The sequence below is a fragment of the Dermochelys coriacea genome, chromosome 8 (assembly GCF_009764565.3).
Source record: "Dermochelys coriacea isolate rDerCor1 chromosome 8, rDerCor1.pri.v4, whole genome shotgun sequence".
Lineage (NCBI taxonomy): Eukaryota > Metazoa > Chordata > Testudines > Dermochelyidae > Dermochelys > Dermochelys coriacea.
The window spans coordinates 83,809,953-83,824,801 of NC_050075.1; the positions used below are offsets into that span (position 1 = coordinate 83,809,953).

The following is a 14,849-nucleotide window of genomic DNA, read 5'->3' on the forward strand; positions in this document are numbered from 1 at the left end:
CCATGGTCCACTTGCAGCCCAATTAGCACACAGCTGTGGCCCATTTGACATACAGGTAATATATTATTGTGTGGATGTGGCCCACATAACACACAGGGCATGTCTACACTCAAAACTTAAGTAGACTTATATTGGGTCTACTTACAGCCACTGCAGTAATTACTGAGGTGGTGCATGTCCACATTACCCTCCTTGGATCATTGGTGTGGGTCCTCATGAGGAGTGCTTCCACTAAGAGAATCAGTGCTATTTTCTCATTACTTAAGCTCCCCACACTCTCAGCTCCGGTGGTAGCTCCCTGCTAGGAGCCTGGCTGCCCCACAGTCTCCTGGGCTCTCGGCATGCCGCCTCCCACTCGGCTCCCAGTTCCCTGTCCTGTGCTGGAGGGAAGCCGCCCAGGACTACTTAGTTCCCTGCCGGGAGCCTGTCAGTCTTGTCAATTTCATGGCTTCAACATGGATCTGTGAAATTAGGACAGCCAAAATTTCTAGCAGGGGGTGGGGGTGGGAGGCTGGCTTTTGCACCCCCAGTTGGGAGCAGGAGCCAGCCACCCAGCTCTCCAAGGGAGTGAGGGATAGCTGGGCTCTAGCTGTCCAGCTTTCTTGTCAATTTCATGACTCTCCTGGAGCTGTGACATTGAGGAGAGAGCTAACAACCAATGTAAGTAAGAGTGTCTACATAGACACTGCGTCACCTAACTACGCCGAGGTAAGCCTTATGCCTGTCGTGGAGGTGGAGTTATGTCAGTATAGTAGGATATGTACATCGGTGGGACACGGCTGTAGTGTAGACACTGACATAATTAAGTCAACTTAAGCTGCCTTTCGTCGACCTAACTGTGTAGTGTAGACCAGGCCACAGAGTGCTACATATGTGGCCCACAATGGTAAATAGGTTGAGAACCATTGCTTTAAACATATAGCATTTGTAAATTGTAACTTACTGTTGTGCTTTTTTTCCCTCTAACTCTATTGTGTCCATTGGAGCTTCTGGGAACAGAAGCATTCCTCTTACAATATACTGAAGCAGCATTATCGAAGTGTCAGTTTTTGGCTTTGAGATTCTACAGGCACTTTGTGGATGCACTGAGCCATTTTTGAAGTACTGAGACGATAGTGTTCTGTTGGACATGCAGGCCCTTCAGCCTCTGCAGGCCCTTGTACCTTGCCAGCTAAGCCACATTGCAGCAGGAGCCTGAGATTTCAAACTGTCACAGACCGGTCAAAGAGTAAGAGTTTCTGTGATAAACTTACAGGATATTCTGGACAGGGCCAACAAGCAGGTGCATTATGAAAGGGAAAAGGATTCATGACAAGTGGAAAGGCACAGGCTGAAGATCATGGGGACAGAATTTTAGTGTATGAGGAGAGACTAATGATCACAAGAGTACAGATTCTTGCTGCTCTTGCACGACATCCTGTGTTCCCTCCATGATACCATGTGCTGCAGACCACAAACATTTTGGACAATTCTATGTTGGGTGACTCTTGCAACTGGGACTTAACGCTACTTAACACTAGAGAGGGAAAATATAGCCCCGTGCAGTGGTACCAAGTGCCGAAAGTGCAAGAAGGGAAAGGAAAACTGGTGGTGGGGGAAAGGACACGGAAAAGTAAGGCATTTGCTTGTTGGCACCAGTTTCGCTATTTACACAGTTCACCATTTATTTTATGCACTATGTTTTATTACTGGTTTTACAACTGGTGTTGGTTTATTGCTATTGTTTTGATAGAGTAATGACAATTGGCCTGCCTGACAGTGCTTTAGTATAGGGTTTTTGTCTTTGTTTTTTGTAATACTGCCATGTTCACAAATCAAGGCTTTTATTTTATTAAGAACGTTTGTGTTCATAATGTGTATTTTGAATAATAAACACATGATGAGGCACACCGTCTGGCTGAGTGTTCTGGTTCAGCAATCCATTTCTGTCATAGGTCCGTGCAGGGGAAAATGGCTCACCTTTGGCTTTACAAAGATTGTCTAGGGCACAGCAAGCCTCAACAGTGCAGGCAGCATTGATGATACTGGAATCTAAACAGTTCTGTAAATGGAGCTGGGGGGGATTTCAGTCTGCCAAATGCTCATTCAGTCACCATTCTACACTTACTGAGAGTGTAATTAAACCTTCTGGCCAGCGCCTCTGAGATCAAGATAGTATGCGGGGTTCCCTAGAATAACAGTGGGGAGAGTTACTCCATTTATGCCAGTGTTGTCTGGTGAGACTTGTATCCCGGTCTGACCATGAAGGTAGACTCCTGATTGGCAGGAAACCCTGGCATCATGAACTCTTCCAGTACAGCCCATGTTGGCATCCATAAATAGGTCTCTGTGGTCCACAAGGACCTCCATAACAATAGTATCCTTTGTGGTTTATGTACTCATGTGCCCTTGAGGAGGGCAGCTATGGGCACATGAATCCTATCAATGGCTCTGGCACAATTTGGAAACACTGTTCTCCCAAAACCAGCAGTAATTCAGGAATATTGATTATGCCCACAATCTTGCTGTAAATCACATGCCTGATTTCCTCAGGAACTTCCACTGCCACTTTATCCACATTTGTCTTTCCAATGCCAAACTGGTTAGTAATGAACTTGTATAAGTCTGGAGTAGCCAGGTGTATATAGCAACCTGCTTCTCTGGCCATCCTCTTGCGTGTGTCATGACACTGGAAGGTTGGGGCAAGCTGCTTACAAAGCTCCAGAAATGTAGCTTTCTTCTTGTGGAGGTTCTCATTAGTGGTCATTCCAGGTGCACATGATAGTGTGATCCCACCAGTCTGTGCTTGTGGTGCTGCTCCGGAAGCGCGGTTCTACATAGGGGCATCAGCGGCTATACTGAGCGTCATAAGCAGCATCAGCCAGTTCGAGTCTGCCATGTCTCTAACGTTGTCATCGTCATCCTGCTCCAACAGGTGCTTTTGGTAGGTGAGAAAATGCTGTCATTATGTCCAAAAGATGGCCTGACAGGATGTCTCTGTGGGCTGCAACAGCTTCCTGTAAGGTGCAATGTGGACAGTTCAGTTTTCCCCATAGTGCATCATGAACAGAGGGGTAGAGCAGCTTCAGCTGGGGAGAGCACTTGGATCTGCTTTAGCATCAGTGTGAGACTTTGGTTCAGAAATTCTAAACCTAGTGAGATTTTCCTTCTTCCTCTTTTATGTTCAGAGGTAGTAAGGTTAAAAATGTTACTTTTAACATGCCCTTTCTATGGACTTATGTGGACTATATGTCTAACTTGGTACAAAAATGCGTTGTTGTTCAGGCTTGCACCCTATTTATTCAATGACAGTCCATTACAGATGCATTGCTATTGTTTAGTCAGTCAGCAGTTTGTTCTAGTACTGCTGAATCCAGGCCAAGGCATTGCCCCAGGTGATAATACTGTCCTCGTAATGAGTACTGGGATTAGAGCGCTAAGGAGAACTGCAAGGGGTCTCTTTGTCCAGCAGCTTCAAAGGATCCCCATTACAGTTATTACAACAGAGTCTGGTTTGTATACCATGACAGGCAGTACAGTGCCCTTATGACCACAAGTCTCAATTACTGAGATTTCTCTTTGCAGGGTAACTCAGCTGCATGTAGCTAGTCTAGAATGTAGTACATTTGTGCACTGATTGGAGCAGCTGTGTTTGTATTACATCCACCCCATGTTGTGGATATTGGCTGTCTACCAAGTGTCAGGTTAACTTTAACCTGGCACTATTGGTTATTAAAATTATAATAGCATAGGCCCTGGCTATACTCAAGGGCTCCTGCATGAGTTTTACCACATAGGAATCACATCTCAACTTGGCAGGTGATTGTAACTTTGTGGCCCCTTGGATGTGGATCCAGTGTCTCCTGACAATCATTTAGATAATATTTTTACACGTCTATTAAATACTTTAAGACTTTTGCCTAAGGCGCCTGGGATTTTTTTTTATCATTATTTGCCCTATATGTAATACCTTAACATCCCTTTCTCCTTGTATTAAATTTCTCATTTGTTTTTACTGGTTTAAATTTCAAGTAGAGGGTTTTGGGTTTTTTTGTGATACTTTATTTTTTGCTTTATAGCACAATGGTGGGAGGTGGCTTATAAATGTGTGTCAACATGTTGGAGAATGAGTGTACACAAGTGATTAAAAACTTTGATTTCATTAACAGCACCAGTATCTAAATTCCATAGATCAGTATCCCAAAAGGCTCTGTAGCAAAAGATATCAAAAAGTATACTGCTTTCAGTATTGTTTAGGAAGAAACTCACTCTTGCCCTCATCCACCTTTCTCCTTTCCCACCTGTCAGTATTCTCTCCTATTTTTACTTCTTGCATCTTATCTTTAATTAGAATAATTATATTCTGGGGTATGGATCATTTTTTTACTGTTCACAGCAGGATAGCATATCAATCAGGATTTAGCCTTAGTGTGTTACTATAATATAGCTAATATTTAGACATTGATATAATCCTAATATAGTATCTCACAATCTGATTTGCTAATGACTAGCATTAAAGATCAGTTTTACAACTTTTAAGTAAAATGATATATTGTGTGAGCTACTTGTAGGGCATTTGTGGAGTGGGTGGTACCTGGCATTTCTTATAAACATTTATAGTCTCCTGGCACTGTACTGAAGTTTATTGCTGCCTTCTTACACCCTAAGTTAGTGTTATTGATGTGTGTTTTTCAGGTAGCACAAAGGGAAAAGATAGCTTTACCTGCTTTCATTTCAAACAGCAATGTCTCACATTCTTGTTCAGTTTCCTTCATTTCCTTTAATTTCTGGACAGTAGCCCATATTTAACTGAAGCTCTTTTTATCCATTTGATCCATCCCTCTAGTATTCTAGATAGTGATTTCTGATCTTTCTAACTTGAGAAACAATTAAGGTTGATGTCAGTTTGTCACTCTCTCTCATTTTCACTAGCTTCCTTGCTTTATCTCTTTTGCATTTGGCTATGCTAGAAATAATAATTTTTAACTCCTCCACTTAGAGAATATTGAGCCCTTGCTGTAGAGGTTTGTAGCAGTTTATTGTAGGCTTCTACATAGCTGAAGCTGCAGGTGAAGACTTATCCTGATAATTAAGGAAGTTCTACTTAATTATTTCAGTTACTCTGCTGAAAATGAATATAGGAAATGTTACCATTTCTAGCAACTTTGTTATCCAAAAGTCTGCAAGTCAAAAACACTGGCATTGTTCAAGGCCATATTAACAGAGAAAATTTTATCTGTAGCTTACAACAGCTTGCACAAGAAGTGTACTTTGCCCCAAAGCTCTGTGTGCTATTAAAGTACAATAGTAGTCTGTGAGCAGGGACTCGGGTGGAGTGGCCATATGAGAGACGGAAGGTGCGGAGGGTGTGTGTGTATGTAGGAAAGTGTCTTTGAACCTTGTGCAACAGCAAGGCTGTTTCCATGTCATTATTTATGATAGCACCCGCAAGGTGCTGTGCACTTTCCAAACACTCCTGTAATGAGAAGCTTACAATTTTTATATGTGGTATCATTTGAATCACTGTAGGCAACTTGGGAGGAGTCTTTCAGTGACACTTAAATGTAGACAATGTACCGGCTTTGAGGATAAGCTTGAGAATATCATATCATGCATAGAAGGCCATGTAGAAGAATCCACAGCGTTAATTTATGGGAGAAGCTCAGAACAGGCTTGGAGACTTGGTGGAACAAAGGGGACGGGCAACATAAAGCTTGTTAAGAGAGAGTAAGTAGGGAGAGACAGAGCTGTGAAGGTGTGACAAGAAGCATAAAGGTGATGCAATAGCAAATGGGGAGCCAGCCGTGGGGTCAGAGAGGGGGGTTATGATCAGATCAATAGCCAAGCAATGTAAGTTTAGCCAGCAGTGCTCATGTGTGTTTGAGAGAGAGAGCACTCACCGTGTATGTGAGAAAGAGAATGCTCACCGTGTGTTTTTGGGTGCCTGGAGAAGAGAATATTAGAATAATTAAGGTCTGAATGAGATATTTGACTGTGGAGAGGACAGATGTTGGAGATGTTGAGGAGGAAATGGCAGGATTTGGAAATAGCATGGCAGTATGGGGCAAAGGAAAAGGAGGAATTAAAAATGACTGAGATTGCAGACCTGAGTGACGGGGAGGAGGATGACATTGTCAACAGTGATAAGGAGTTGGGTTTTGACCATGTTCTATTTAAGACATCCAGGAGGAGAGATGTTGGAGAGACAAGCTGACATATGCAGTTGGATAGGAGACAGTTTAGTGCTGGAGAGAGAGTAGTGAGCCATCAGCCTCGAGGCGACTGCTGAGGCCATGTGAACCGACTGTCGCTCAAAAATAAGAGCAAACGGCCAAGGACAGAGCCCTCTCACAGAGTGAGAGAAGGGAGGAGGATCCGCTGGAGGAATGGTCACAGAGGTAAGAGGAGACCCAGGAGAAGACAGTATCTGGAAAGCCCAGTGTGAGGTTATGATATCAAGGAGAGGATGATCTATAATATTAAACGCAGCAGGAGGAAGGTCAAAGGAGATGAGGGAAGAGTAGAGGCTGAAATTTGTGTAGGAAGAAATAATTGGAGACCCTAGAAAGAGAGGTTTCAGTAGGGGGGAAACACTGGAAGCCAAATGGATGGGGTCCAAGACTGGATTGGAGGAGAAGTGAATGCATTGGTAGTAGACTGTGTTCAAGGAGTTGAAAGATGTGAGAGATATGGGGCTGTAGCTGGAGGGGTAGGTAGGACTGAGGGATAGTTTGGAGGACAAGGGAGACCAGGATATTGTTCATATTGTGAGGGAAGAGGTTGAGAAAGAAGGATAAAGGAAGAATGATCAATAGAAGTAAGGAGATAGGAAGAGGAATGGGATCACTGTGGCAGATATGGGTGTTTATAGGAGAAAAGGCAAAAGATCTCAAGGCTGGTGACAGGAGAAAGGAAAGAGAAAGTGCAAGGGGGAGATTCCTGGTGGATTTTGTTGTTTGGGTTTTGTTTTGTTTTGTTTTTTATTTTTCCTCTAAAAGACTGCAAGATCCTGTGCAGAGAGACAGGAAGGGGAGAGCTTTAAGGAAGGACTTGAAGGTTACTAAGAAGTGATGGGGACTGTGGGCATGGGACTCCATGTGGGAGAAGTATAGTTGCTTCGCCAGGGAGATGATAGTTGAAGGAGAGAAGGAATCTGCAGTAGAGGAAATTAATGAGGTCCCAGGATGCTCCGCAGCACAAGAACAGTAATGGAGAGAGCAGATGCTGGGAGTGAGATAGGTCTGGAATTGGTGTATTGGACTTCACAGTGGTAGAAAAGGGCATGGGTGGAGGAAAAAGCAGAGTGGAAAGTGTACAAGAGGGTTGGGAGGAGGGGCCTGATGTAGTAGAAAATTCATGAACATTGATAGACTGGAGGTTGCAGAAGGCCCAGTGACGGGGCAAGGATGGGACAAATGTGTGGTGTGATATTGAATGAGGGGAGATGATGGTCAGAGAGAAGAAATTCAGATGGAGAGATCAAAGAAGAAAGGAGTGTTACATGAAAACAAGATGAAAATAGATTGTGTTAGGGATATCAAGGCAGGAGCTTCTGGGTCTGCTCTTACAGCAGCGGTCCTCAAACTTTTGAGGCTTGCGCCCCCCCTTCCCTGTCGATGCCCCCTGTCTCCCCTCTCCCCCCCCCCCCCCCGAGCTGGGAGCGGTGCTGTGGCTCGGGAGGGAGGGAGGGAGGGATGTGGACAGGGATAAGAGGGCCAAGTCTAGATATGGGTCTGGGGCTGCAGCCAGGGGTCAAGACTTGGGGCAAGGGCAAGGGCAAGAGCTGGAGCGGAGCTGCAGCCAGGCTGTGGTGGAGGCCAGCAGACGGGCCTGCGGCCAGGTGCGGCTCCACTCCCAGCCTCTGCCCTGGGCTGGGAACAGAGACGCAGCCAGCGGCCAAGGCTGGGACTGTCGCAGGGCTGGGAGCACAGCCGCACTGAGGACGGGGACGGGAGTCAGGGACGTGGCTGGAGGCGAAACTGGAGCAGAGCTGGGAGCAGGGATGGGCTGGATGGTGCTCCTCCCCACCACTGTAAGGGATGGCCAGGTCCCACTGCACCTTTCTGGGCATTCCTCCACACCCCCAGGGGGGTGTGCCCCATTCTTTGGGGACCTCTGTCTCACAGAAACCCACTGGCTTGGAACTTCCTGCATGAGGAACTTCGGGGGTAAATGACCTTTCCTACCATCATTTAACTCCAGATATTTGTTGGACTAAATCCAAAATGCTAACTTACAGTTAGACTAACACTGATCTGTATGAGATAAGAAACTTCAAAGAACTTAAGCTTTATAAGGCAGCATACTTGAGACCCACCCTTTCATTTGAGAGTCTTATTTATTTTGCTTGAACATAACTACATGTTTGAACCTGAGCAAATAGCCATAGGATTGTCAGTTTTGTTATCCATTGTATATCTGATGAGAACACGCATGCTACTGTTCTAATGTTTACAATTTGAGATAAATCTTGATTTTTGGGGGGCAGTTCCAAATACATAGACTGTACTTAAAAGTCCTTTCTGCTATAATAGTTTAACTAACTGGATTCAGGATATAGCCCCAACATTTTGTAGCTGACAGTCTTGTTATCTCCAGGGGAGATTTTTAAATACTGACCTAGAGATGAAAACACTCTATCCCATTGGTAGGGCCCTAGATATTGGTAATTCATGCCTGTGAAAAACACATCACAGACCATGAAATCTGATCTTCCCCATGAAATCTTGCATGGGGTTGGGGAGTCCTACTCTGCGCAGAGCTCCAGCTGCTAGTCCCAGCTGGGGATGGGGAGGGACAAGACTTCCTCTTCCCCTGCAGGGCTGCTCCACAACCCCCCTACAATAGCCTTATGTAAACATCTGAAAATGTGAAATTGACTAATTTTAAAATCATCTGGCCATGAAATTGACCAAAATGGACCATGAATTTGATAGGGCCCTACCAATACCCAGATACTTTTTTGATGAGTGAATTGTAACAGTTTAAGATGATTATGGACAACACTGAGATCTTCTCTTTTCAGATTGTACTGATAGTTAAAGCAGACATACCTCTTAGATGGTGTTTGTGGTTTGGACCCTTTCAATCTAGGTGTTGTGAGTTAAAAGCTTAGATTTGGGGAACAGCTGAACTGTTGCTAGATTTAATATTTTTACCTTGTACATGTTAGTCTTTTTTTGAAAGATTTCATATTAATACAGTTCTGGCTTGGACACATTGAGGTTTAATGCAAGTTCCTAAATCATTTTTTTTTGTTCTGTTTTAGGACACAAAGCACTGTCTAACTGTCAATCTTACCACCCTGCGTGTCTGGTGTTATACATGTAGCAAAGAGGTATTTTTGGAGAGAAAATTGGGATCTCATTCTCCATTACCAAATGCCAGACTGTCTCACCAAACACAAGGAAATAGTGTACAGGTATGTTCTTTAAAAAAGTGAAATAAACACAGACCTTGTTTTAGCTGTGCTTTGTCTTATTTCCCAGTTGTGTCTTATCTGGTGTAGGAGATAATGTGATTCTCTGTACTGTACTGTACTCTTCCTTTCTTATGTCTCTGAAGACTAATGCACCTAATGCCCAACCTACATTAAATCTTTCTGTGTATCACTTTGTTTGTTTCCTAAGAATATGAGTGTATTTTATTTAGTTTTTAAATCAACCAGAGAATATGAAATTACGTTTGAGTTTTAAGATGGGAATAATTATTTAGCTTTGCTTCCCATCCTATAGTTAGTGAGAAGTTTTTAATTGTCACATTCAAATTATTACTGGCTACTGTATGCAGAAGAGTAAGTTGTTTTGGTGTCTGTTTATGGAGCCTCTAGCCAAAGAGAGGTGCAAATTCACATGGAGACACAAGTATTGTGTTTATCAAGAGAAACATGCAAGCAACTGTCAGTCTGTATTCATTCAGCCACTAATATAAAAAAAAATTAAAAGGATTTGCATTACCTTATATTTCTGGTATAGCTTAGTAAAATTTACTGAGTTTGCATCGTTTTAAATTACTAACAAGGTATGTAATTGTTTTCTTATTGGGGATATTTTTTTTCCATTGGGCAGTACATCCACAGTTGTAGTAATTTTAATCTTTTCAGCTTTGATATATTCTTCCTTCAGAGGACAGGAGTAAATAGTCTCTGTGGCATGTGTGATTTTTTTAAAAAGAAAAGTGAACAGAATAAAGCATGCTGTCATCAAAGACACATTAATGTACAATTAAGTCATCCGAAAGCTGATATTATTTGTAGTGCAGTTAGGATAATTAAGCTTTTTCATGTTTACACATGGCCAAGATTTAGGAAACTCTATAATAAAATTAAACTAGAAATTTAGATTTCTAAACTGTCTTTTATTACATGATCATAACATAGTAGAGGAATTTGACCATTGTTAACACATAATTTATAACAATTAACATTTGTAGCTGAAAGAGTAAAATATCTACGGGGTCACACACTTCGTAGCTTGTTTAGGCAGAGCTCATTGTGCACACCGGCGGCTCTTTGCATCTCCCCATTCCTCCCCTCTCCTGCTCCCTGTGTGCCACCTCCCTCTATTTCAGTGGTTCCCTTGTCTCTCTCCTGCCAGGGGTTTGATCTGTCCCCCCATCTCTCCTTCTCCCATAGCAGAGTCCTCCATTCTTCCCTCATACCAGCATCTCTATGTGCCATCCCCAGTCTTCCCTCCCCTCATCATCAGTGATTCTTTGTGCTCCCTCATTGCCCACATCCTCTCATACCAGGGTCCCTTATTGTGCCAGGATCTGTTTGCACCTCCCATTTCCCCATACCCCCATTTCAGGGGTTCTGTGTGCCACCTATGCCCCTCCATGCCATGGACAATCTGTGTTCCCTCCTTCATACTAGGGCCCCACAATTTCTCCTCACCAGGAGTTGTGTCTCTTCCATCACTTCCTGACACACACACACACACAGGGCCATCCTTACCCATACGCAAAGTATGCAGCTGTGTAGGGCACCAGGAAATTTGGGACACCAAATTTCCTGGTACACCAAATTTCCTGGTACCTTGCACAGCTGTGTGCTGCTCCAGCCCTGCCTCTTCCCACCCCGCTCCCCTAAGCTCCACAGCGGGGCTTCTTAGGGCCCCAGAATAGCTAGGGAGGGTCCTGCCACACACCAGTGTCCCTCATTTCCCCCACATCTGCCAGGAACTATATGCACACCACCATTTTCCCCTTTCCTTTTCTTACCCCACCCCATTCCCCGCCATTATTAATTGTCTGGGAGATAAGTCATTGATGGTGTCAACATGTTAAACTCTATGGGGAGGAATGGGTAGAGAGGAGATGAGGTATTTTTAGGCTGGAAGGTGTTAATGGGTGCCCTCAAAGAGTTGTTTGATCGATAGATAATTGCAGAGGTGTTTGAAGCTCTGGCTGTGCTAGCAGATGGCACGGGCTTCACGTGTCCCCCGTTTTCCTCCTTTCTGATTTTCACCAGAATGATTATTGTTCTGGCCATTGATGCCAAGAATATTTTGGAATTGATCAGATATTGCATTCTAAAGCAATTACATTACAGAGAAATGCCATCAAGTTAAGTGTATAACCTCATAAGCTCTTCCAATGAATGAAAAAGAAATAGCTGAATTGGGACAAATAAAGAAAGCAGGGGGGGAAAAAAACAGGTATTTAAAGCTTCCATGTACAAGCTAAAACTATGCCATTAAAATAAACTATGCCGTATATATTAAAAGTAGATTGTAAATACCTTCCTTGGAGAAGGTGGTGACTTGCACATCCAGCACATAACTATTCTCCCACGGAAATCAGTGAGAGTTGAGGGTTTTGCAGGACTGGACCTTTTGAACAGTGTTGTCCACATTGGAATACTAAATAATTAATATTTAGACATACAGCATTTTCCTTGAGAAGCTGCATCAGAATTTCCCTGTAGTCTTTAGATGAGTTGTTTTAATGTGAAGAATGTTGGATAGACACTATCTATTTATATACCTAACTACTTGTTAAATGACAGCTGAAGTTCAAATACAAGGATAAAAAATAAGTGTGTAAAGAGTTAAGTGAATAAAGCACAATGCCAATGAAAACATTTCTTTTTTTCTGGGAAAGAACATAGCACAATAAATCCAAAAATTACAAGAAGTTGATTTAAAGAAAATTATACCAGAAAATATTCAGGGTATTCTTTTAACATATCTTGGAATCTACTCAGTGGTTGGAGTCCAAGAAGATATTGGCAAAATGAATACAATACAATACTCTTGTTACAGTGTGTATGGTAACACCCATTGTTTCATGTTCTCTATGTATATAAATCTCCCCACTGTATTTTCCACTGCATGCATCCGATGAAGTGAGCTGTAGCTTACGAAAGCTTATGCTCAAATAAATTTGTTAGTCTCGAAGGTGCCACAAGTCCTCCTTTTCTTTTTGCAGATACAGACTAAAACAGCTGCTACTCTGAAACCTGAATATTGTTAGGGAAGTCACAGAAGTTTTAGGGGAAAAATACCCCTGAAGAAATTATTTAAAAAATAATTGTATAACTTTAGCTTGTTTTCAGTTTTAATTATTAGTAGATTTAACACAAGGCATAATACATTTTTTTTTCTTAAAAACCAACCACATAATTCTAATTGTGTAGTGGTTCAGCTAAATATATTGGATTTTCTGATGTTATTCACATGTGCTCCTGAAATATATGGTGTCTTGACTTAAAAATAATGTTTGGCATGATTGCAGAATTCAGATTTGAAATGCATCCAATACCCAATTGTTTTTCTACCCTCAAGGAAGTTGCAGCATACATGACATTGCATAAGGAGAAATTAGCACGATTTGTGACATTTGTGTTGCTTTTTATCTTAAAATTTTGTTTAGGATTTCCTCCCCTTATGTGCTCACTGAAAAATAACATAAAATACAACAACAATTTGCCTATTTCATACTGCATCTCTGTTAGTGTTGCCAACTTTCTAATCCCACAAAACTGAACACCTTAGCTGAGCCCCTTCCCCGAGGCCACGCCCCCTTCCCCAAGGCCGTGCTCGCTGCTCACTACATTCCCCCTCCCTTGGTGGCTTGCTCTTCTCTACCTTCACTCACTTTCACTGGGCTGGAGCAGGGGGTTAAGGTGTTGGAGGGGGTGAGGGCTCTAACTGGGGGTGCAGGCCTGGGGGTGGGGCCAGAAATGAGGGGTTCAGGGTGTGTGATGGGGTCTGCAGGTTGAGGCAGGGAGTTGGGAGCAGGAGGGATGAGGGCTCCGTCTGGGGATGCAGGTTCTGGGATTGGGCTGGGGATGAGGGGCTTGGAGTGCAGGGGGGCTCCAGGTTTGGGGGGACTCAGGGCTAGGGCAGGGGGGTTGGGCTAAGGGTTGGGGTACAGACATACTGCTGGCGGCTCCCGATCATCAGCACAGCATGGGGGCTAAGGCAGGCTTCCTGTCTGTCCTGGCACCGTGGACTGCGCTGCGCCCTGGCAGCGGCCAACAGCAGGTCCAGCTCTTAGGCGGAGGTGCAGCAGGCGGGCGAGCTGCTCTCGCCCGCAGGCACCACCACCGCAACTCCTATTGGCCACGGTTCCCGGCCAGTGGGAGTGTGGAGCCAGTGCTCAGGGTGGGGGCAGTGTGCAGAGCTCTGTGGCCTTCCCGCTAGGAGCTGGACCTGCTGGCCTCTTCCAGTGCGGAGCCAGGACAGGTAGGGACTAGCCTGCCTTAGCTCTGCAGCACCGCCGACCAGACTTTTAACGCCCGGTCAGTGGTACTGTAGCCATGGGGTTCCCAACCCAAAAGGCGATCAGGGTGCTGACCGGAGCGACTAGGATCCCTTTTCGACAGCTTCTGTCTCTCGATTAAATGCAGTGGGTCATCTGATGGCAAATTTTTGTGCTGACTTTCATGTAATCCTTTATAAACTTTGTGTTATAATCCATTGTTATGTGGTGAATTGCAAAGCAGGCTTGCTGTTCCTGAAGCAGTGGCAGGAAATCTTACAGTGTTTGGCATTGTATTTTGACTGATTTATTTTCTCAACGTTTTCCAGAAAATGGTGCAGCGCTGTATTTTTACCATACATACCTGCTTGAATTACTAAAGTTTCATGGTGTAGCTGCAAACTACTTTTGCTTTACATAAAATGAAACATGCATTTAGAAGGCAGTTATTTTGAATGCACTCCTATGTGTAGTTCATAGGCATATGTTAGTAAAACTGTAATAACACGTAAAGAAAAAATGGATTTATAAACATAATCACACTTTTATATTTTGCCTTTTCTTCTAATAAGGATTTTAAAATACCTGGTAATCCAACACTGAAGATTCCTCTAGGTGCTATATTTGATGCTTTAGATATAGAGGTGGAAGAAGATGAACTGAAGACAAGAGGTAATGAAACTGGAGGATTAAAGCCTACACTGTCAACTAATTGCTCCATCCATGCCCTCACTTAAATAATTCCACCATGTATGAATATTTCTTTGAGTCCATTCCCCAGCTGTTTAGAAATTACATCTTTTCCAGCTGGAACTATTTTCTCCCACTCTAAAATAAGAGCTGCATTTTCAGTTTGATGCTTAACTGCAGCATCCTTTCCTTTTCTTCAGAGAAGAGGCTCTCGTAGTGGTGTTTGTAGTACATCAGTCACTGATAAAGAAAGCAGTCGTGATGTTTAGTGTAATTGCTAGTTTTCATTGGACTGAAATATGTGTCATAGCCACACTGGTAACTGGGTAATTATTGCAAAATTTGTTTTAAAATTTTTGGTTTTTATTTTTTTTTTAAAGATGCTTTATATGAATGCATTCTGAATACTGGTTAACATTTTGGGTCTGCAATTCCCAGCACTTCATTTTGTTTTGTTAGTAATGGATTTCATGCTC

The 14,849-nt window shown here is 43.2% G+C and overlaps 1 protein-coding gene across 1 annotated transcript in view; it reads left to right on the forward strand.

Moving 5' to 3' along the window:
- Positions 1-14,849, forward strand: part of USP33 (ubiquitin specific peptidase 33) — an 83,657-nt gene that overhangs the window by 23,859 nt on the left and 44,949 nt on the right. The window contains 2 exon segments of the mRNA XM_038412049.2: positions 9,248-9,400; positions 14,256-14,355. Coding sequence (XP_038267977.1) covers positions 9,248-9,400; positions 14,256-14,355 — 253 coding nt within the window.